Source organism: Amblyraja radiata, chromosome 23 (genome assembly GCF_010909765.2).
Source record: "Amblyraja radiata isolate CabotCenter1 chromosome 23, sAmbRad1.1.pri, whole genome shotgun sequence".
In the NCBI taxonomy this organism is placed as follows: domain Eukaryota; kingdom Metazoa; phylum Chordata; class Chondrichthyes; order Rajiformes; family Rajidae; genus Amblyraja; species Amblyraja radiata.
Window position 1 is genome coordinate 29502666 of NC_045978.1, and position 24467 is coordinate 29527132.

Here is a 24467-nt window from a genome sequence, read left to right on the forward strand (position 1 = left end):
AGAATTGTTATTATACAGAAGGAGGCCAATCCTAACAAAGCAAATCCATGAATTATGTACCCCAATCTTTTCCTTTAACTCCTTTAATTAATTTCTCTCAAGTACTCGCTCAATCAATTATTCACTTTCCCAACAGGTTTTCAATCATAACTATTCTCTGAATAGAAATAACTTGTTTGTGTATTCCTTTTGTATTTTTTTTAATGTGCATTCTGTTTCTTGAATCATCAGTTTATAGGAACATACTTTCTCTATTTGGAACACAATAAATGTAAATTTTTTTAAAACTTTCACTGCCATTACTATCATTTGCCATGACTTCTAAATTGCCTGAAACTCTATTGGTCTTTATCTTGAATATACCCAATGATTTCACTTCCATAGCTGTCTTGAGTAGAGTTATTCAAATATTCTCTGGTTGAAGAATTTTTTTTTGTATCTGTTCTGAATGGCTAGTTGCATATTTTGAGACTCTAACCACTGGTTCTAAATGTCCCAGCTGGGGAAACATCATCAATGCAATTGCTGTCCATACCAGTAAGAATTTAGTAGGTTAATCTCTTGTAAATTCTTGAGTGCATTCAGCTTAATCTCGTGTCATTCGACATCCCATCGTCCCTACATATTTATCTGGTGAACCTGTGTTGCCGTTTATCTATTTCCCCCCCCCCCCCCCCCCCCCCCCCCCCCTTATTGTTCCTTGAGTAGAGAGACTAGTCTTTAACATAACATTCCAGGTGCATCTTGCCAAACCCCTTTATAATTGTAGTAAGGTATATTTCACTTTAGTACACAAATTTTATGATAAAGATCAACATATCTTCCTAATTGCTTGCACTGGCTGTACCTTAACATTCAGTGATTATTGTACTGTCCTTTTTTTGAACATCAATAATCAATTTTCAATGCATTCCAAGCTGGTTACCAAGTTCTCAGATCTGGGTCTCTGCGCATCCCTGTGCAATTGGATCCTCGACTTCCTCATTCAAAGATCACAGACAGTTCATATTGGTGGAAAAGTGTCAGCCTCGATAACAATCAGCACGGGAGCACCTCAAGGCTGTGTGCTCAGCCCCCTGCTGTACTCACACTATACTCATGACTGCGTAGCCGGTCATAGTGCGAACTCCATCATCAAGTTCGCTGACGACTCCACTGTTGTGGGACGTATCACTGATGGGGACGAGTCAGAGTATAGAATTGAGATCGACCGACTGACCAAATGGTGCCAGCACAATAACCTTGCCCTCAACACCAGCAAAACCAAGGAACTGATTGTGGACTTTGGAAGGGGTAGGATGGGGACCCACGGTCCCGTTTATATCAACGGGTCGATGGTGGAGAGGGTCAAGAGCTTCAAATTCCTGGGCGTGCATATTTCTGAAGATCTCTCCTGGTCCGAGAACACATGCAATTATTAAGAAAGCACATCAGCAACTCTACTTCCCGAGAAGATTACGGAGAGTCGGTATGTCAAGGAGGACTCTCTCTAACTTCTACAGGTACACAGTAGAGAGCATGCTGACCGGTTCAATCGTTCGTGGCTTGGTTCGGCAACTTGAGCGCCCAGGAGCGGAAAAGACTACAAAAAGTAGTAAACACTGCCCAGTCCATCATTGGCTCTGACCTCCCTCCCTACCATTGACGGGATCTATCGCAGTCGCTGCCTCAAAAAGGCTGGCAGCATCATCAAGGACTCACACCATCCTGGCCACACACTCATCTCCCTGCTACCTTCAGGTAGAAGGTACAGGAGCCTGAAGACTGCAACATCCAGGTTCAGGAATAGCTACTTCACCACAGCCATCAGGCTATTAAACTCAACTGAACAAATCTCTGAACATTAATAGACCATTATCTGTTATTTGCACTTTATCTGCTTATTTATTGATGTGTGTATATATTTATATTATGGTATATGGACTCACTGATATGTTCTGTATCCATGCCTACTATACTCTGTTGTGCTGAAGCAAAGCAAGAATTTCATTGTCCTATCTGGGACACATGACAATAAACTCTCTTGACTTGACCTTTTTCTATAGCAGGGCACTCGTAGTGCCAAGGTGTATTAACTTTCCAAACCAGTCACATTTTTGTATGCTTCTGTAATATATCCTGTCGATATTCTTTTGCTCCAAGGAAAACAACCATATCTTCTCTGTTTTAACCATTTTATTGCAGGAATCTCTTCTATGTAGAACCATTTCAGTAAATCTTTGCTCCAGCTTTTCTTGGTCTTTCACATCCTAAAGTTAGGTGAATAAAACTGGATGCAGTTTGCCAGTTATGTCCTAATTACACTTTCAAACTAGTTCCAGAGCCCTGACTGTAAGGGGCAAAGCTTACCCTCCAATCGGCAGCGGAATTCCTGATGAGATTGGGATCGGCCTCCTCACCCGGCCTAGGCACCATATTTTTGGGGGGACTTCAGGGGGGAGATTGCAAATGCGCTCTTGTAATTTTGTCCGGATTAAAAGAGGTGCTGGACCACCAGTGGTTGGAAAATTGGTGGTAGACCTATATTTAAAAAAATCCACATTAAGTTTAAGGATGTAACTTGACAACTTTTTGTTTACTGCAAAAAAGCAATTTGCACGTGCACTATGAATTTGATTTCAGTGAGTCGCAAAGGCATGGCATTCACTGATCTAGCAGCCTGTATGACAGATGCTTTCCCTTTTTTGATGTTCATTGCTTTCAGGTATGAGAGATTTCCTGACTTCCAATCCAATAATAAATTTGAGTGCAAATCAAAAAATTGAACATAAACGTTAATATTGAAACTAGCATAAAGTCTAACATTTTTATGCTAAAATTTATTATATTTAGAAAAGTGGCTGTGAAGGGATTACATTCCACATGCATGAAATTCATTTTAGGGGGATCTTGGGTTTGCTGAGCAACAATGGAAACATTTAGTTGACTATCTTGGCTGTCTTGCAACAAAGATCGATATGATGGAGGTCACTGCATTGGGAACAGCTCTTAAATTTCTTGATGGTTTATTGATTTTCTTTTTTCTGTGATTCCACTGAAGATTGCTGCATAATTGTGCCGTCTGTAAGTGGGCTGAATAAGTGACAGCAACTTTTGTGATTTCAACATAAAACCATGCATGTACAAAAACCCCACACAAACATGGATATCGGTCACACTGGCATGAGCTTGTAATACATACAATTGTGAAATTGGGACTCCAATTATTACTCATTCTTAAATTGGCGCCTCAATTTTTTGTATTCTTCCCCATCCCAAGTCAATGTTGTTGGTGTGCACTTTGGGGAAAATAACTGATTGAGCACTGATTCTTGAGATCCATCTATTTAGTTATTATTAATTTTCTAGAATTTGGCAATCACGGGGAAGGTCAGATTTGCTGCCTAGCCATTTAATTTAATGGTTTATTTGCAAAGGAAGCTGCTTAATTTAAAATTTTAGTAAAATATGTACCATTAATCAGTTTTGCGAAAGAAAAATTTGAAATCTGCATACCATATGTGTTTGGTCAAATAAGCAAAACTTAATACTGTTGGTCGTGGTTTTAGTACTTTGCGATGACTATTGATTTTTGGTAACAAAATTTAACTTGTCAGGTTTGGGAACATGAGCCAGTTTGTGAGTCGGATCAGGGTTCCAAGATTGTCCTTGCTGAAACAGAAACTCGATTGCTGTTTTGTTATGTATTCTCACGTATATACCTGAGCTTGTGTTACTTTCCTAGTGCAAGAATTAGCTGATGCAGCCCATTAAGAGAGAGACAACTTTTTCCACACTGAGGGTGGTGGGTATATGGAATGAGCTGCCAGAGGAAGCTTTTGAGACAGGTACAATTACAATGTTTAAAAGAGATTTGGACAGGTACATGTACAGAAAATATTTAGTCGAATATGATCTATCCAATTGCAGCAAATGGAACTAACACAGATAGACATTTTGGTTGGCATGATTGAGTTGGGCCGAAGGGCCTGTGCTGTGGTGCATAATTATCTCTGATTGGTAGGTGACAATTTATTAATAAACTCTTTCTGTGTATTGGACTAATCTGAAAATATAAAAATGTAAATCAATGTCCATTTGCATTTACAGATATTTTTGAATATACATTTGCAATGAAACACTACATTTCAACAAACTTTGAGAGGAGTTTATTTTCTTAACTGGGAAATTTTCTTTCAAAATGACTGATCGGTTTTGCTTTGATAAACAACGTTATTTAATCTTTTTAAAACAATGTTCTGCCCCCTTAAATAGTAAATACCTTTGTCAGTTTCCATCCCTACCCTTTGTGTGATTCATTTCTGACTTTCTTTTATGGAACACCTCTATTACTATCTCAGTATTTTAGTAACAATCTGAACCTTTAATTTATCAACTTTTGGCCTTTCGGACCTCCGAATCCGCACTGACCAGCGATCCCCGCACATTAATGCTACACTGCACACACTAGGGACAATTTACACATACACCAAGCCAATTAACCTGTACGTCTTTGGAGTGTGGGAGGAAACTGAAGATCTCAGAGAAAACCCACGCAGGTCACGGGGAGAACGTACAAACTCTGTACAGACAGCACCCGTAGTCGGGATCAAACCCGGGTCTCCGGCACTGCAAGCGCAGCAAGGCCGCAACTCTACCGCTGCGCCACTGTGCCACCCCTTTTGTTAGCTGTCCCCATTATGATCTTTGATTGTTATTTGTTGGCATATCATTATCAATTTTTATAATTTAGTATCTCTTGCATTCTACTCTTTCAAAACCTTTTTACTTTGTTCTTTCCACCTCCACCTGACCACAAGTTCCTAATTAAAATCATTTATTTCGAACAGTTTTAATTTTTGAAATGTTTCAGTGCATCAAAAAATTATAATTTTTTGTAAATCCCCAAGCATTGACAGAAGCTGAGATTCTATACCCCAGCCTTGCATCCTGTCACAGTCTGCTGTGGGTAGGACCTCGGCCTTTCCAAGTGAATTGTTATTACATCCTTATCTCCCTTAACCTTGCTACTTAGTTTTATGTTACCAACAAGCTTGGAAATAGTACATTTGATCTCCAAAGCCAATTTAAATTATTCATTTGAGTTGATTAAAAGCTAGTTCAGGTTCTTGTACCATGATTGTTATTTGATATTTTCTTCGTCATTGAGGTGTTATATCAGTAAAGTCACCTTGTTATTATCTGGTTAATGCTATTGTGATATAAATATAATGAGGAAGTATGTAAGATATTGTCTTTCGAATTGCTTGGATATTTAGAGACGTGTTCGTTTCCCTCTTTGTAGGAGTCTGGAATTTTTGAGCTCTGGATGATGGATAAAAGGCAAGAAAATGGATCGCTGTAGTGCTATTTTTAGATACTGTATAATCTAATTTTGATTTTACATGGAGTAGATAGAGCTGGATATTCTTTCCTGGTGATATTTTGCCAATTGTGAAATTGGTCTGGTGGTTTCAGGCCAACACGTGGTCATCCCTTTTTTTCTGTCCTTTGAGTGCACAGAATCTGGACCAGGTATAAACAGCTGCCCAGAGCCAAATGAAAGTAGTAGTTTGTGATGGCTGATTGCAGGGCAAGAGTGAACAATGCTGCCAGAGAGTAAAAGTGGAATATGAATTGGTCTTGCATGACGGGGGATATCAGTGTCCTGAATCAGTGCACCATGTGCCCTTTTGTAACTAGTTTGACAATGGTATAATCATCTGCCTGCACATAGACTGGACTGCTACTAGTTTTACCTCCAGAATTGCACTTGGAGAAAAGTGCTGCTATCTGACTTGCTGAGTTACTCCAGCACTTTGTGTGCTTTTGTGTATTAACCAGCATCTGCATTCATTGTTTCTACATTTTGATTGCACCAGTGGGGCCATGTTCACAATATAGGAAGTTTGAATAGCAGGTAGGGAAGGCTCTCTATACTTCTGTGGAAGAGAAAATAATTTGCATGTGCCTTATTTGTGTTAGAGATTCTCTTGCACATGGCATCCCCCTGCGGACATGCAGCGGTTGTTCCTTTGTGAGAACAGCTCGCTGCTGCTGATGTGCAGAATCCTTTTGCCCTTGGAGTAAAGTGAACTGCTTATCTATTGAATGCAACAAACTACTCACAATTGGAAGATCGATGCTCGGTGAGGACATGTAGCTACTCCCTGTGGTATATTGCTGTTATTTATAGCTTAGGTTATTCTATATGGTGAAGTATCTGCTTCCATCATCATTCCGGGCAGTGAGTTCCAGGCACCCACAATTCTGCGTGTAAAAAAAGTTGCCCTGCACATTGCCTTTAAACTTTCTGTCTCTGACATTAAAGCTGTGCCCTCTAGTTTGACCCGTCAACCCTAGGAAAAAGGTTTTGACTGTCTATCCTATCTGCCTCTCATAATTTAATTTACTTCTAACAGGCCGCTCCTCAACATCTGCGTCAGAGAAAGCAGTCCAAGTTTGACCAACCTCTCCTTATGGCTCATGCCTTCTAATCCACACAGCATTCTGGTAAACCTTGTCTCCATCCTGTCCAAAACTCACACATCCTTCCTGTATTGGGGCGAACAGAACTACATGCAATACGTCACATGCGGCCCAACCAAGGTTTTTATTTAACGCTGCACATGACTTCCTGACTCTTATACTCGATACCCTGACTTATGAAGGCAACACACACACCTTCTTTACCACTCTATGTACTTGTGTTGCCACTTTTGGGGAGCTACGGACTTGGACCCCAAGAACCCTCTGTATATCATTACTGTTCAAGGTATTACCATATATACTTTCCCTTTGCATTTAACCTACCAAAGTGCAACACCTCACACTTGCTCGGATGAAAATCTATTTGCCATTTCTGAGCCTATTACTAAAGAAAAGGTGCTTGGGAAGATGTTTGGACGGCACGGTGGCATAGCAGTAGAGCTACTGCCTTAGTGCCAGAGAACCGGGTTCGATCCTGACTACGGGTACTTGTCTGTACGGAGTTTCTTCTGTTGCTTCTGCTTGCTACTGCACAACTGCCAACAGCTGGGCTATCTCGTACAGGTTATGCTCGCATGGGCACTGGTTGCAAAAGGGTTATTTAGATTTTTATGTGGGCAAGTTTGATGAGATGATCCATGTCCAAGTTGTCGAGCTGCGGCTCGAAGAGTGACACGCTTGGTGTACATCTGGTGGTGTCGGGAAGGATATTCCACTCTGGGATAGTCCATGGATATAGTAACTGTAGATAGCTATTTTTGTTTGCTCCAATTCTAGTATAAATAAAGTGACCTGAGGACTGTCTTGTAGATTTCTGGGTATTGGATTGAATGAGGTGAGATATGTTACTGGGGATGATGCCATGAATCTCCTTGTAGACAGTACATAAGCGGGCTTTGGTGCGTTTTGACTCCAGCCACTCCCAGCCAAGGCGATTTAACATATCGGAAACACTTGACTGTCTTGAGTAGTCGTTATAGACAAACCGGGCTGCACGCCTTGCAACCTTGTCAAGGGTGTCAATTATATTTTTCTGGTGAGGGTCCCATATTTCTGGCAATATTCCAACAGTGGGCGGACAAGTGCTTTGTACGCTACCTCCTTCGTTAGTTTGTCACATCCGGATAAGTTTCTCCGGAGAAGGCCCAAAGTTCTGTTTGCTTTTGTGGCAATCTGGTTTATGTTTCTGTTCCAGGCTAGGCCAGATGTGAGTTCAACTCTCAGGCGGGGTGATCAACTTCTTTAAGCAGACTGTCTCCCATCTTGTACCGGTTCATGATTGGCTTGGCTTTATGAGTAACTTTCATGGAAAAGCATTTGGTGTGATTGAAACCCATTTGCCAAATGGTTTCCCAGTTGCAAAGATGATTTGTGCCATTTTGAACAACCTTGGCATCTTCAGTAGATTTGATTTCTCAATGCACAATACAGTCGTCTGCGAAGAGTCTCACTCTCGAAGACAGGGTTGTCGGGCAGATCGTTGATGTAGATCAAGACCAGCAAGGGCCCCAACACGGATCCCTGTGGCTCGCCGGACTCGACTGGAGATTGTTTTGATGACTCGCTGTCTACTACATCCTTTTGATGACGTTTGGTGAGGAATGAATTAATCCAGGAGTAGATGTTATTACGGATACCAACGTGGTGAAGCTTGGCCATCAACCTACGGTGGGGAACGGAGTCGAAGTATTTGCTAAAGTCCATTATAATAAGATTGGCATGTCCTCTGTTATCCAGATGGTTTGCAGACCATTGACCAGGGCAGAGAGCTGGGTCTCGCATCACCTGCCTTTGCGGAATCCATGCTGATGGTCAGCTAGTATATTGTGTATTTCAAAATGCCTCATAACATGGCCATGAATAATATGTTCAAGGAGTTTGCAGACAATTGAAGTCAAGGATACTGGACGATAATTGGCTGGATTTGAGCGGTCGCTCTTTTTGTAAATTGGAGAGATGTTTGCATTACGCCAGTCACTCGGTAGTTTGTACATTCTCCCTGTGACCTGCATGGGTTTTCTCCTAGATCTTCGGTTTCCTCCCACACTCCAAAGACGTACAGGTTTGTAGGATAATTGGCTTGGTGGAAATGTAAAATTGTCCCTAGTGTGTGTAGGATAGTGTTAATGTGTGGGGATCGCTGGTCGGTACGGACTCGGTTGGTCGAAGGGCCTGTTTCCGCGCTGTATCTCTAAACTAAACTAAAAAAAACGAAACTGATGGGTCTGAAGGTGGAAACGTCACCTGGACCAGATGGACTACACCCCAGGGTTCTGAAAGAGGTAGCTTTAGAGATGTGGAATCGTTAGTCATGATCTTTCAAGAATCGTCACATTCGGGAGCAGTACCAGAGAACTGTAAAATTGTAAATAATACCCTGCTGTTCAAGAAGGGAGCGAAGCAAAAGGGGGGAAAATATAGCCTGACATCAGTGGTTGGAAAGATTTTTGAGTCCATTTTATAAGATGAGGTTTCTGAATAGTTCAGGCAGCATGGTTTTGAAAAGAGGAGATCTTGCCTGACAAATCTGATGGAATTATTTGATGAAGTAAATAGTAGGATAAACAAAGGAGAATCAGTAGATGTTCAGCTGGATTTTCAGAAAGCTTTTGATAAGGTGCCGCATGTGAGGCTGCTAAAGAAGATGAGAGCCCATGGCATTGGAGGGAAAGCACTAGCATGGATAGAAGTTGGCTGAATGGCAGGAGGCAAAGAGTACCTTACTAAAATCCATGTGGACAACTGCTCATCCACTGCTCTATTCTCGTCAATCACTTCCGTCATCTCATCAAAAAACTCAATTGATTTTTTAAGATATGACCTGCCGCAGACCAAGCCATGCCAAATGTCCCTAATTATTCCATTCTCTTCGCAATGCGAAAAGATTCTATTCCAAAGAATTTTCTCAAATAACTTCAAGGGTTGACCAATAAGCAGAGCAGACAGGAGATATGAAATGATTCATTTTTAGTACAATTTTTCCTGAAAGATACAAGTTCAGAAGAATACACTTAAATTGGTGGCAAAATGTGATCATGATCTCGTATGCCGAATAAATTCCATACCTTTTATTATAAGGCACTTAAACTGCATCTAAAGATCATCAAATTTAGTTTAGGTTATAATAGGAAGAATTGTAAGGTTAGAATATGCTTAAATTGAGAGAGTCTACAGAATGTTGTGGTACAGAGTGATCTGGATGTTCTCGTACATAAAACATAATGTTAGCATGCAGGAACAGCATGTTATCAGGAAGGCAGATGGAATTTCTTCTGAATCCGTTCACTTTCTTCAATTAAAAGGTATAGCAATGGGCACTCTCATGGGCCCCAACTATGCCTATCTTTTCAATAAATATTGAGTCAGAAGAAGGGTCCTGACCTGAACCATCACTTATTTATGTTGTCCTGAGACGCTGCCTGATCCACTGAACTACTCCACCACTCTGTCTTCTTTTGTGAACCGGCATCGGCAGTTCCTTGTTTTTGCATGCCTGTCTTTTTGTTGGCTATGCTGAACATGCATTGTTCCAAGCATACCCAAGCTCTACTCCCCAACTCTTTCTTTGCTCCAAGCCTCCTGTAGAACTCACTGATTTAAGCACCAACTTCCACACCGCCCTCATTTATTTTGACTATCTGATACCTCACCCCTTTCTTGATCTGTGTTTCTATTTAAGGGGACAGACTATCCACTGACATTTACTACAAACTCAGTGACACCCACAGCTGCATTGTCTACACCTCTTACCTTGCCTCTTGCAAGGACACCTTCCCTTGCTCATAGCTTCTTCGTCTCTGCTGCATCTCCTCTCAAGATGAGGTGCTCCAGTCTAGGATATCTGAGATGTTCACTTACTCCAGTAAGCCTGGTCTCTTCTTCCCGTACCCCCACACCTCCATTGTGGATCGTATCATTACCTATGTCTCCTCTATTTCCCGCAATTCTTCTTGCACCCCCCCCCCTTCTCCAGACAGAACAGATAGAATTCCCTTTGTCCTTGTCTTTCACCCCACGTCTCTGCATCCAGGCATCATTCTCCAATGTTTCTGCCTCCTTTAAAATGATCTAGCTATCAGTCACATCTTCCTGTCCCCAACCATTCCAGCTTTCTCCCCTCTACTCCATCAGTCCAGAGAAGGATCCCGAACAGCAATACTGTCTGTTGATTTCCCTTCACAGATGCTGCCTGGCCTGCTGATTTCCTCCAGCACTTTTTTTTTTTCTCTTGATTTTGGTATTTGCAATCTCTTGTGTCTCTATCCAAATGAAATATTGGACTTCATTTTAATAGGAGCAGAGTAGGAAAATAGTGATTTCTCTTTCAACAACTTTTATTAGGGCATTGACAAGAACATACCTTAACTACAGTGCACCATTCTGGATGCCTCAATTGAAGAGGAAGAGATCCATTTAGGAATTGGGTCTGAAAGACTCAATTGATTACTGCAAAGCAGTGGTTGTTGTTTGAGGAATGATTTTGCCTGCACTCGTGGGAATTTGAAGAATGTGAGATGTCATTGATACAATTTTTGTGAAGGGTCTTGACAAGATGAATGCTAAGAGGATGTTTAGAATTATAGGAGAACCTGAGTAGGAAACATAATTTCAGAGTAAAGAGCTGCCCACTTAAGGCTGAATGGACATTTCATGCCTCATAGAGTTGTGAATCTTTTGGAATTCCCCGAAAACTCTGGAGACTGAATTCTTGAATGTATTTGGTCTGAGATCCTGCACTCCATGCAGTCCTATATTACCCGACCTTTCCCTAGAAACACTGGCCCTCCAGTCTTGGTAACATCCTCCTAAATCTTTTCTGCACTCTTACCTGCTGAATGACAACCTTCCTTCAGCAGGGTGATTGACACTGAACACAGAACCAAATATGTCCTCACCAATGTGTTATACAACTGTAACATAACATACCAATTTCTATACTCAATATCCGGACTGATGAAGGCCAATGCCTGAGTTACTCCACTTTTTGTGTCTATCTTCAGTTTAAACCAGCATCTGCAGTTCCTTCCTACACTTAACATAATTAATGTTCTACTGCTTATCTTGCATCAGAACTAACTCCATTGTAGAAAAAGGTAAGGGTAGTAGAGAATAAAGGCAATACATATGGCAGGATGGAGAGCGAGGGAAAATGAATAACTGCTTTTTTTCTGGCTGAGAGAGGGTGATGAAATTGGATTGAAGGAGATGTAAGTAGAGGAAGCAGAACAGATGAAAGAATGGGTCGACTGGGCTTGTATTCACTGAAATTTAGAAGGATGAGAGGAGATCTGATAGAGACATATAAAATTCTTAAAGGATTGGACAGGCTAGATACAGGAAAAATGTTCCCAATGTTGGTGGAGTCCAGAACCAGGGGCCACAGTTTAAGAATAAGGGGTAGGCCATTTAGGACTGGGATGAGGTAAAACATTTTTCCACCCATAGTTGTGAATCTGTGGAATTCTCTGCCAGAAGGCAGTGGAGGCCAGTTCACTGGATGTTTTCAAGAGAGAGTTGGATTTAGCTCTTGGGGCTGAAGGAATCAAGGGATATGGGGGGAAAAGTAGGAACGGGGTACTGATTTTAGATGATCAGCCATGATCATATTGAATGGCCTACTCCTGCACCTATTTTTCTATGTTTCTAGGACAGTGAGACAACAACACCGCTGGAAATGTGAGATACAGAAGCAGCAGTTGTTGGAAATGTGAAATGAAAGAATACAGGGAAAGGCCCAGCAGATGAGGCAAAATCTGTGGAGAGTAAAAATCTGGTGGTTGACCTTTCATCAGAAACCATCCAATTCTGATTATAGAGTTGTTTTTTTTTAATTTGAAATTGGTGTGTACTCGGGACTCGAGTTGGCCAAGATGGAAGTTGAAGCACTGTTCCTCAAACTAACATTGGTCTATTTTTATATAGTTTAAAAAGGCCAAAGCCAGAGGAGTCATCCTCTAAACTGGGTGCAGATTATGTCCTCCCTATCCATTCAACTCAGAGGGTGGCCCTTGCATGTGGATGGGTTTAATAGAAATATAGAAAATAGGTGCCTAGGCCATTCAGCCATTCGAGCCATTCAATATGATCATGGCTGATCATCCAAAATCAGTACCCTGTTTCTGCTTATTTCCTAAATCGCTTGATTCCATTAGCCCTAAGAGCTATATCCAACTCTCTCTTGAAAACATCAAGTGAATTGGCCTCCACTGCCTTCTGTGGCAGAGAATTCCACAGATTCACTACTCTGGGTGAAAAGGTTTTTCTTCATCTCAGTCCTAAATGGCCTACCCCTTATTCTTAAACTGTGACCTCTGGTTCTGGACTCTCCTAACATCGGAAACATTTTTCCTACATCTAACTTGTCCAATCCCTTAAGAATTTTATATGTTTCTATCAGATGCCCTCTCATCCTAAATTCCAGTGAATATAAGCCCAGTCGATCCATTCTTGGAATCACATGTCAGTCCTGCCATCCCGGAACTAACCTGGTGAACGTACACTGCACTCTCTCAATACCAAGAATGTCCGTCCTCAAATTAGGAGACCAAAACTGCACACAATACTCCAGGGCCCTGTACAACTGCAGTAGGACCTCCATGCTCCTATACTATAATCCTCTCGCTATGAAGGCCAACATGTCATTTGCTTTCTTCACTGCCTACTGTACGTGCATGCTTATTTTCAGTGTCAGGGACATCACTGACTACAAGAGCAGCCCCGCCTGCTCCCACAGTGATATCACACTGGCCAACGAGTTAAACACCTTTGCCAGCTTCGAAACTGGCAACACCACCAGGAGAGGAATAACCCCGGCCATGGCGGAGGGACAGGCCTTAACACTGAGCACTCAGGAGGTACAGTGCGCTCTGCGTAGGATCAATCCACGCAAGGCTGCAGGCCCGGATGGAGTCCAAGGAAGGGTACTAAAGGACTATGCTGTACAGCTGGCTGAGGTATTCACGAGGATCTTTAACCTGTCTCTATCTCTGGCAACGGTCCCCAAGTGCCTGAAGACAGCTACCATAGTGCCGGTGCCGAAAAAGTCTAAAGTCACCAACCTGAATGACTACTGCCCAGTTGCCCTAACTCCAATACCAATGAAGTGCTTTGAAAGGCTGGTCCTCTCCCACATCAAATCCAGCATCCCTGCCTCACTGGACTCTCATCAATTTGCATATAGGGCAAATAGATCCACAGAGGATGCCATCTCTCTGGCTCTTCACATTGTCCTGACTCACCTAGAAAGACAGGGCATGTACGTGACTATAGCTCTGCCTTCAACACGGTCATCCCCACCAAGCTCACCACCAAACTCCACCAGCTAGGTCTCAGCTCGCCGATATGCGACTGGATCCTGAATTTTCTGACGGAGCGACCGCAGGCAGTGAGACTGGGTCCGCACCTGTCCTCCACTATCACCCTGAGCACCGGCACACCACAGGGCTGTGTACTGAGCCTCATGCTCTACTTCCTCTTCACACACGACTGTGTTCCTGCATTCGACACCAACACCTTCATCAAGTTTGCAGACGACACAACGGTGATCGGGCTGATCACCAACGGAGATGAAACAAACTACAGACCGGAGGTGCAGAACCTGGTGGACTGGTGCTCACGTAACAACTTGTCCCTAAACACCTCCAAGACCAAGGAGCTGATTATCGACTTCAGGAGGACACATAATGGGGAATACGCCCCAATCTCCATCTACGGGGACAGTGTGGAGAGAGTGTCCAGCTTTAGGTTTCTGGGCACTCGCATCTCTGAGGACCTCACATGATCCACCAACACCGCTGCGCTGGTCAAAAAGACACAGCAACGACTGTTCTTCCTGAGAAAATTGAAAAAGACTGGTCTGCCCCAACAGCTGCTGACGACCTTCTACCGCTGCACGACAGAGAGCATACTAACGTGTGGTATCTCAGCTGCACGGAGGCGGAGAGGAGAGCTCTTCAGCGCGTCGTCCACAGAGCGCAGAAGATTATTGGGACACAGCTACCAGCCTTGGACGGCATCTACCACACACGGTGCCTCAGGTAGGCCGTCAGCATCTATAAAGACTCCTCACACCCTTGTAATGGACTGTTCAAGCACCTACCTTCCGGCAGACGTTACAAGGCCTTCTATGCCCGCACCTCCAGACTCGGGAACAGCTTCATTCCCAGAGCTATCACTGCTCTGAACCAGCCCTGCTTAATGCCCCCTACCCCCATGGACTGTCTCCCTCGGATGGTCACGTCGCCCAGACACATTTGCACTTTAGACTGTTTTGACTGTTTTACTGTTCTTTTTATAAACCATATAAACCAGGTATCTAAATCTAAATCTAAATTTTATTAGTTTAAGTTATGACATCGGATGGAATGCTGCATACCAAATCTCGTTGCACTTATGTGCAATGACAATAAAAGACATTATTATTATTATTATTATTACAAGCACATCCTGGTCTGCCTTGTTCTAATGTGGTTTTACGTAAAGGAAATCAAGTTTGACAAATTAATTAAAGTAGTTCTTTGATGATGGTGCCAGTATGAATATGGAAGTAATGGATGTGCAGCTTCAAAAAATGATCTCAATAAGATTCCACGTGGCAGGTTGCTAAACTCAGCTAGTTTTTATCACAAGGGATTTGGGAATAAAAGTAACAGTCTTACTACAAATGTTCACAACATTATGGAGAACATATGGAATTTTTGGCTTATTAAAGGAGTGTTAGCGTTGCTTTCGTGCAAGGTTCATGAGGCTGTTTCCTGGCATATGAGAGGGTTGTATTATTAGGTTGAAACCATTGGACACACACCTTGCTCTTTAGAATACTGAGAGATGAACTCAGTAAAGGGCCTGTCCCACGTTCACGACCTAATTCATGACCTCTGCCGAGTTTGCCCTCGACTCGTACTCGCAGCATGGTCGTAGGTAGGTCGTAGCAGGCCGTGATGCTAGTCGTAGGTACTCGTGGCATCAAGTAGGTCGGGGCGTTTTTCTAGCATGATGAAAAATGTCCACGAGTAAAAAAGGCAGTGAATTAGGTCGTGAAAGTGGGACAGGCCCTTAAACATGCCAATATCAATCAGAAATTAGTACATCAAATTCACGTCATTGACTGTGATCATAATTGTGCCTCCTATTAATTGGTGTCTTTGCCTCATTGTATTAGATGGTGGACTTGTGTCAGAAAGTAGTTGCTGAGGGACAGTGTAGAAGAGAATGTTAGTAACAAATGGTTGTATGGTTGACGTCTGTAATATAAAGGAGCAGTCTTTTGTGGTGGTGTGCAGCTTACCATGCTTTCATGGCAGGTTGTTCTAACCATGGTCTCATGCCAGGTTCTTCTAATCATAAACACACACACAGACAGGGAGATGGGGCAGATGATGGGGTGGAATGGTGGGACAGTGGGGGGGGGGGGGGGGACAGGACACACACAGACGAGGGAGACTGTTTTAAGTACTGACATCTTTCTATGGTAGTTGTTTAACAAGCATTGGTAGTTTGTGTTCAGTTGAGTCTTATATTGAACTATGCATCTTATTTTAGTTATTGTCCTTGTGCAAGCCATCCAAAAGCTGTCTCAAACGTCATTTTGAACAATTGCACTTTGTGGGGTTCAGTGTGGGCGTGAGTGCTGAACATTTTTAGCACGCCAAAAATGCACTATCCAGTTTCTAGACAATTTTATACCAGTTGTATTTCAGTCGCACCCATTCCACTCCCACCTTCACTCCACAAGTCACATACCTACTTAGGTGCATGCCATAAAGTTCTATTCATTTTGTTCCAAAAGAGGTGAATGTGTTGTATGAACAACCTCCTTTCTGGAACTTCTGTAAAAAGCCTGCGAGATTTGTTACCGCATTGCAAGCAAATTTGTAATCTTGATGGGTCTCATTGTATTGTTACTGGAGGAATGGAAATAATCAAGAATTAGCCCAGATGTTTCAGCAATGGCTCCTTTTATCATTGTAGATAACTCTTGTTATGAATGGTGTTGTACCAAGAAATTTATATTAATGCCCTTTTAATTTTATAACCAATACATTAAAAAAAATGACTGTTGGTGCCTGCAGTAAAATTTTTGAATAACATTCTCCAAAGCACGAGTCAGCAGCACTAGAAAGAGTATACCTGGTTGAGCGGTGCTGCAACAACAACCTCTGGTTCAACATCAACAAAACCAAGGAACAAATCATTGACCTCAGAAAGGGGAAGTCAGTCTTTTTTTCATTTTAACATGCCTGGCTTGGGCCAAGCACATCAATGTAATCATGAAGTGGGTGCACCAGCGCCTCGAAAGAAGTGTAAAGAAATTTAGCATTTTAATGAATACGCCAACAAACTTGTACAGATGCATTGTAGAAAATGCATTAGAAAACAAGAGGCCACAGAGAATGGTGAACTCGGCCTTGTCCATCACGGGCACAGCCTTCCCTATCATCTAAAAAATCTGCACTAGTCACTGCCTCAGAAGTCGGCTTCTATCGTCAAGTACCCCACATTCCGATCATGCCTCTTTTTGTTATTACCAACTGGCATGAGGTGCAGAGGTCCCAACACCCCAGGTTCAGGAACAGCTACTTTCTTGTAGCCATCTGGTTCTTGAACCGACCTGCACAACCCAAATCTACCTCGGCAATGGAATAATTTGGACCACCTCTTGTACTACAATGGATTTATTTTCTTTTTTTTCACAAATGTTTTCTTTTTGTCTTTTACCTTCTGGTAAATTTATGAATAACTTGAGTGTTGGCTGAGTATACACCTGTGATGGTGCTGCACGCAAGATTTTCATAGTACCTCTACCTCGCCTTACCTGTGCATATGATAATAAACCTGTGACGCAAGGGTCAGCAGATGCTGGAATCTTGGGCATAAAAGCAAAGTGCCAAACACTTGTACTCGGTCCGCCAAGGCCTACTGGATCAGTCGGTTGCTAACCATTTTAACTTTCCTTTCCATTCTCATACTGACCTTTGTCCTGAGTCATCTCCATTGCTAGAGTCAGGCCACACACAAACTGGTGGAACACCTCTTCATATTCCACTTGGGTAGCTTACATGGTATGAACATTGAATACTCTAATTATATGTAAATTCTTAACAAACCCCCCTGAATTTTCCAGTGCATTCAGAAATTAAAAAATCCTTATGCTTTTAGCAGCAGCTTTGACTATCGTAATGAACATCCTGAAAGACATGCAATAAACCTATAAATACTATAAACGCATAAAGAATTACCATTGTTAATTTAATATATGTTACTATATATTCTAAAGCAAATTAGATTAGATTGGTTTTCTGAGCTGGAGCATTAACCATATTAGATAAATAATATTTTGGAAATTTTATGATCAAAATTCCAATTGCTGATCAGATGGACTTTATTCTTTTTAGATTTTGCATAATTTAAAATTGAAGCAGTTTTATTTTGGTGTTGTCTTTTCAGGTGTGTGTTGCCTTTATTTTTAATCAATTACCTCATGCACACTATACTATTAATGATTAAAATGTGACCGTTAATAAATTTTTAATTTTCCCTGGTAAATGTATCCTTTGACTTTTTACCCCTCCCCAATGATTCCATTCCAGGTAAAACAATTGGTTCATTTGTTCACCTAGCCCTACCAGTCATTATTATTTAATAATTAGAAAAACTTTTGGGCAGATAGTTAAATGCTATTTGCTTTCAGTTCCTTATTTTATCCAGGGAAGAAATAAAAAGGTGCAAGGGTGTTTAAAGCAGTTTTGAAATGTTTGGACATGGTGTGGTAGGAATGTAGTTGCAGGTTAAAACCAGAATGGGAAGCTTTCAACGTCCATCAAAAGGCACAAATAGAAAGGTGCGGCAATAATGGGAGCAGTTTATTGGAGTCTGATACTGATCAATTTAAATGCAAATATTACTTAGCAATTTTTATAATGTTATTCTAGAAGGTTAAAAACTTTGTGTTAAGAATTTAGCATGCTGGGAATATGATTTCTCTTGTGCTTATTGAAGCTACCACATCCGTTTGTATAGAGTTTTTAGCATAATCAAGAGCTTCCTAGGAAACTGATTGAACGTGAAGTCTGTGGAGATATTAAGGCTGGTAAACATGAACCTTATTTAAAAAAAAATTAAACTTTTAGTTCGAAAAAGACACCTCCTTTCATTTGCAGTACATTGCACAGAATGAATGCAATCTGTCTTTTATTGTTACTCACAATATAGGAATATGTTCTATTAGATATTTACAAATTTTACAAATAGAAAATAGTCTAAAAAAGAGTTCCAATTAAAATGCAAAAGTGATTATGTGATGGTGTTCTAGTTCCCAGTAAGATGAGAACATCAGGCCTCTGGTTCACTGAACAATGCCTGATCAGTATACTAAATGCCAGTCGCTAGACTGTTTTGTTAATTGTTAGTGATTTTCTTTTAGTATTTCACACATACAGTGCATTCAGAAAGTATTCAGACCCCTTCACTTTTTCCACTTTTTGTTACATTACAGCCCTATTCTAAAATGGATGATATTTTTTTTAATCATCAATCTACACACAATATCCACACACAATACGCAATACATTTTTGCAAAGTAATTAAAAATAAATACCTGAAATATCATATTTACATAAGTATTCAGACCCTTTGCTGTGACTCAAAATTGAGCTTTGGTGCATCCTATTTCCATTGATTATCCTTGAGATATTTCTACAACTTGATTGGTCCACAACTGGTAAATTAAATTGATTGTACATGATTTGGAAAGGCACACACCTGTCTACATAAGGTCCCACAGTTGACAGTGCATGTCAGAGTAAAAACCAAGCCATGTAGACAAAGGAATTTTCCGTAGACCTCCGAGACAGGATTGCGTCAAGACACAGATCTGAAAAAGGGTATAAAACAATTTCTGCAGCATTGCAGGTGCCAAAGAACACAGTGGCCTCCGTCATTCTTAAATGGAAGAACTTTGAAACCACCAGGACTTTTCATAGAGCTGGACGCCCGGCCAAACTGAGCAATTGGGGGAGAGGGCCTTGGTCAGGGAGGTGACCACGAACCCGATGGTCACTCTGACAGAGCTCCAGAGTTCCTCTGTGGAGATGGGAGAAACTTCCAGAAGGACAACTATATCTGCAGCACTCCACTGATCAGGCCTTTATGGTAGAGTGGCCAGACAAAAGCCACTCCTCAGTAAAAGGCACATGACAGCCCGCTTGCAGTTTGCCAAAAGGTACCCAAACAAGATTTTTTGGTCTGCTGAAACCAAGATAGAACTCTGGCCTGAATGCCACGTGTCACGTCTGGAGGAAACCAGGCACCGCTAATCACCTGGCCAATACTATACCTACGGTGAAGCATGGTGGTGGCAACATCATGCTGTGGGGATGTTTTTCAGCGGCAGGAACTGGGAGACTAGTCCGGATCGAGGGAAAGATGAATGGAGCAAAGTACAGAGAGATCCTTGATGAAAACCTGCCTCAGAGCGTTCAGGACCTCAGACTGGGGCAGAGGACAACGACCCTAAGCACACAGCCAAGACAACGCAGGTGTGGCTTTGTGACAAGTCTGTGAATGTCCTTGAGTGGCCCAGCCAAAGCTCGGACTGGAACCCGATCGAATATCTCTGGAGGAACCTGAAAATAGCTGTGCATCGACGCTCCCCATCCAACCTGACAGAGCTTGAGAGAATCTGCAGAGAAGAATGGGAGAAATTACCCAAATACAGGTGTGCCAAGTTTGTAGCGTCATACCCAAGAAGACTTGACGCTGTAATTGCAGCCAAAGGTGCCTCAACAAAGTACTGAGTGAAGGGTCTGAATACTTATGTAAATGTGATATTTCAGTTATTTGTTTTTAACTTGCAAAAATTTCTAAACACCTGTTTTTGTTTTTTTATTATGGGGTATTGTGTATAGATTAATGATAAAAAAAAAAGAATTTAATCCATTTTAGAATAAGGTTGTAACGTGACAAAATGTGGAAAAAGTGAAGGGGTCTGAATACTTTCTGAATGCACTGTATCTGCTTCAAAATAAAGCAAAAGCACGACAGAAATCACCATGAAACCCAACTGTATATTCTTAAATCTGATTGATGCTCATCTCAAAATGCATGGTTGCATTTTTAATGTTCTAAAGCAATCGGTGTCTAAAGTTTTAAATAGGTCTAATTCCTAATGGTCATGGACCAGGAGAATAAAAACCTACTTTAGTATCAATGCTTTCCCTTAGCGATTTAAAAAAAATAGAGCCTTCGATTGGTATGCTAGCTTTCACTTTTCTTTCACAACATTCCAATGCAATTTAAACTAAATAAATACTCTGGTAGTGCAGTTATTGCTGAAATCTAGAGAAACAACAGACAATTTGCATATGGCAAATTCATAAAACATCAGCGATTTATTGCACTTGCCAGTTAATATATTGTACAATATTGGTTCCTTTATAAAGATAAGATCTTATCCTATGTGCATATTTTACCTTTGAGTACACACAGCAAATTTCTGTGCTGTTTAACTCTAGTAAGTAAGTACATTTTATTTATATAGCACGTTTAAATCAACTTGCGTTGAAATCAAAGTGCTTTACATAAAAGAAATAATAAAAGAAATAAAGTTTCCGTACATCCATAGAAAAATTAAAAATCAGAAAAATGACATAACACATTATAGAATTCAACAAGAACGTCCCCCCCACAACAGAATCAACATTTTCCACTGTGGGGAAGGCAACAAAAAGTAAGTCCTCTTTCTCTGTGAAACACCCTAACTCAAGGTTTCTCAGGAATTCAACTACTGAGTTATAGCAGAACTATCTGTACTACTTTTGTGGATCAGTTGATGGGACATGTTTTTTCATAATAATCTTGTAATTTTAACATTTCACTCTGAATACGTCATCATTAAGATTTGGAAGTGTTCATTTTGTAAAAGGGAAAATATCTGGATTGGCATTGGCAACTGTAATGTCTTCTGTATGACCCTGTTGTGGCTAGCACAATGAATACACGTCCGACATCTTGTCAGAAGAGTTTATTTCCAACAACTAACAGAAACTTCTAGAAGGTCACTTGACGTCAGTCACTAGGCACTGCCCAACTCGCCAGCTTCTACTGGCCTCAAAGGACGCTGGCATTTACATTACATTTACATTACAGCAACCTTAAAAGTAATATTAGCAAATTTGCAGATGACACAAAGCTGTGTGGCAGTGTGAACTGTGAGGAGGATGCTATGAGGATGCAGGGTGACTTGGACAGGTTGGGTGAATGGGCAGATGCAGTTTAATGTGGATAAATGTGAGGTTATCCACTTTGGTGGCAAGAACAGAAAGGCAGATTATTATCTGAATGATGTCAAGTTAGGAAAAGGGGAAGTGCAACGAGATCTGGGGGCCCTTGTTCATCAGTTACTGAAAGTAAACATGCAGGTAGTGAAGAAGGCTAATGGCATGTTGGCCTTCATAACAAGAGGAGTTTGAGTGTAGGAGCAAAGAGGTCCTTCAGCAGTTGTACGGGGCCCAGGTGAGACCACACCTGGTATTGTGTGCAGTTTTGGTCTCCAAATTTGAGGATGTACATTCATGCTATTGAGGCAGCGTAGGTTCACGGGGTTAATTCCCGGATGTCTGTCATATGTTGAAAGAATGGAGCGAGTGGGCTTATATACACTGGAATTTAGGATGAGAGGGGATCTTATTGAAACAATTAAGATTATTAAGGGATTGGACACGCCAGAGGCAGGAAACATGTTCCCGATGTTGGGGGAGTGCAGAATCAGGGGCCACAGTTTAAGAATAAGGGATAGGCCATTTAGAATGGAGATGAGGAAAAATATTTTCACCCAGAGTGTTGTGAATCTGTGGAATTCTCTGCCTCAAGGCAACGGAGGCCAATTCTCTGGATGCTTTCAAGAGATAGTTAGATAGAGCTCTTAAAGATAGTGGAGTCGAGGGATATGGGGAGAAGGCAAGAACGAGGTACTGATTGTGGATGATCATCCATGATCACAGTGAAGGCTCATGGCTCGAAGGGCCAAATAGCCTACTCCTACTCCTATTGTCTATTGTATCTGAGAATCAAATGATGCAATATTTTAATGCAATGACAGGTGTGTAAAGTGCTTTTCTAATTGCTTTTCAATTATTTTTGGTTTTAGATATTTCGTGAATACCTAGGAAAATCGAGAAACATTATTCAATACCGTGACAAAGAAGAATAATGCACTGAAGTGCCTACATTGGAATCAAAGGAGTTTTTTTCCAAAGGGAGGATGAATAGTGAAGAAGAGTTTTATGATGCAGTCACAGGCAAGTATTTTTGTGGATTTTTACAACCTATACTTTCTTTAAAACTCCCAATCTATGCCTTTCAATGAATGGGAATTTAATTTTTTAAAAAGCTGCTGAAAGTTGTTCTTGCTTTAACATCACGTTCTGGTTGTGGAGAGTAGTTTAATTTGGCATTGTTTGGCACAGACACTGGGCCGAAGGGCCTATTCGTGCTGTATTGTCCTATATTTTGGTTTTGAAATCCCAATGGTTCTGATTTAACGATACGGACAAGTTATAAAACTAGGTTTTAAAACCATGCATGGAGATGTTGAAGAGTGTTCAATCTTGCTAGAAGTATTTATGTTTAATAAGGAACTGCAGATGCTGGAAAATCTAAGGTAGTCAAAAATGCTGGAGAAACTCAGCGGGTGAGGCAGCATCTGTGGAGCGAAGGTGAGGCAGCATCCATGGAGCCCTTCCGTCGCTCCATAGATGCTGCCTCACCCGCTGAGTTTCTCCAGCATTTTGTCTACCTTTGCTAGAAGTATGGATCGCTTGGTTACCTTGAATATGCATATGAAAGACTATTTTAAAATAAGTGGCATAGTCATGAAGATAAATATCCAAAATTGTACAAGTGAATTTAATTTTATTTTGTACGAAGTAAATATTTCTTCTAGGAGGTGTGACTGTTTGTATGTTGGCAAACAAATATTTGTGCGCTATTCTTGACCATCTGCATCTTAACCGAGGGAAAATTGTTCATATTCACCTGATCTACGAGCCAATAGGTGCTGGAGTAGGCCATTCTGCCCTTCGAGCCAGCACCGCCATTCAATGTGATCATGGCTGATCATTCCCAATTAGTACCCCGAGTATACAAGCCCAGCCGCTCTATTCTCTCAGCATATGACAGTCCCACCATCCAGGGAATTAACCTTGTAAACCTACGCTGCACTCCCTCAATAGCAAGAATGTCCTTCCTCAAATTAGGGGACCAAAACTGCACACAATACTCCAGGCGTGGTCTCACTAGGGCCCTATACAACTGCAGAAGGACCTCTTTGCTCCTTTACTCAACTCCTCTTGTTATAAAGGCCAACATGCCATTTGCTTTCTTCACTGCCTGCTGTACCTGCATGCTTACTTTCATTGACTGATGAACAAGGATCCCCAGATCCCGTTGTACTTCCCCTTTTCCCAACTTGACCATTAATCTGCCTTCCTGTTTTTGCTACCAAAGTGCATAACCTCACATTTATCCACATTAAACTTCATCTGCCATGCATCTGCCTACTCACCGAACCTGTCCAAGTCACCCTGCATTCTCATAGCATCCTCCTCACAGTTCACACTGCCACCCAGCCAGTAAACTGCATTGGTAGATTCTGACAGTTGTGCCATATAATCCTTATGGCATCACCCAAGATCATCAGGATTTGAATCCAAAGGTTATTGTTAATTTTGGCAAGTTGATCATGCAGTTAGAACTACTCTACAGAACATCTATCTTTATCTATCCTACATAAGGAAATGCAGTGTTTGGGACAAAGACCCATCATACACAGGGCTCGAAATGAATGGTTGCCTGGGTGCCAATGGCGACCTAAAGTTCCGCCGGGCAACCTAAAAGCCGTGCCAAGCACCCGGGACACCTATCGTTCAACTCTGAGCGGGCCTCTCTCTCTCTCTCTCTCTCTCTCTCTCTCTCTCTCTCTCTCTCTCTCTCTCTCTCTGTCT

At 41.5% G+C, this 24467-nt stretch overlaps 1 protein-coding gene across 5 annotated transcripts in view; it reads left to right on the forward strand.

The window, feature by feature from the left end:
* Window positions 1–24467, forward strand: part of osbpl2 (oxysterol binding protein like 2) — a 93500-nt gene that overhangs the window by 21736 nt on the left and 47297 nt on the right. For all 5 annotated transcript variants that reach the window (XM_033041936.1, XM_033041939.1, XM_033041935.1 and 2 more), the window contains one exon: window positions 22613–22763. In XM_033041936.1, coding sequence (XP_032897827.1) covers window positions 22727–22763 — 37 coding nt within the window. In that variant the 5' untranslated portion in view covers window positions 22613–22726. The remainder of the gene's footprint in view (window positions 1–22612; window positions 22764–24467) is intronic.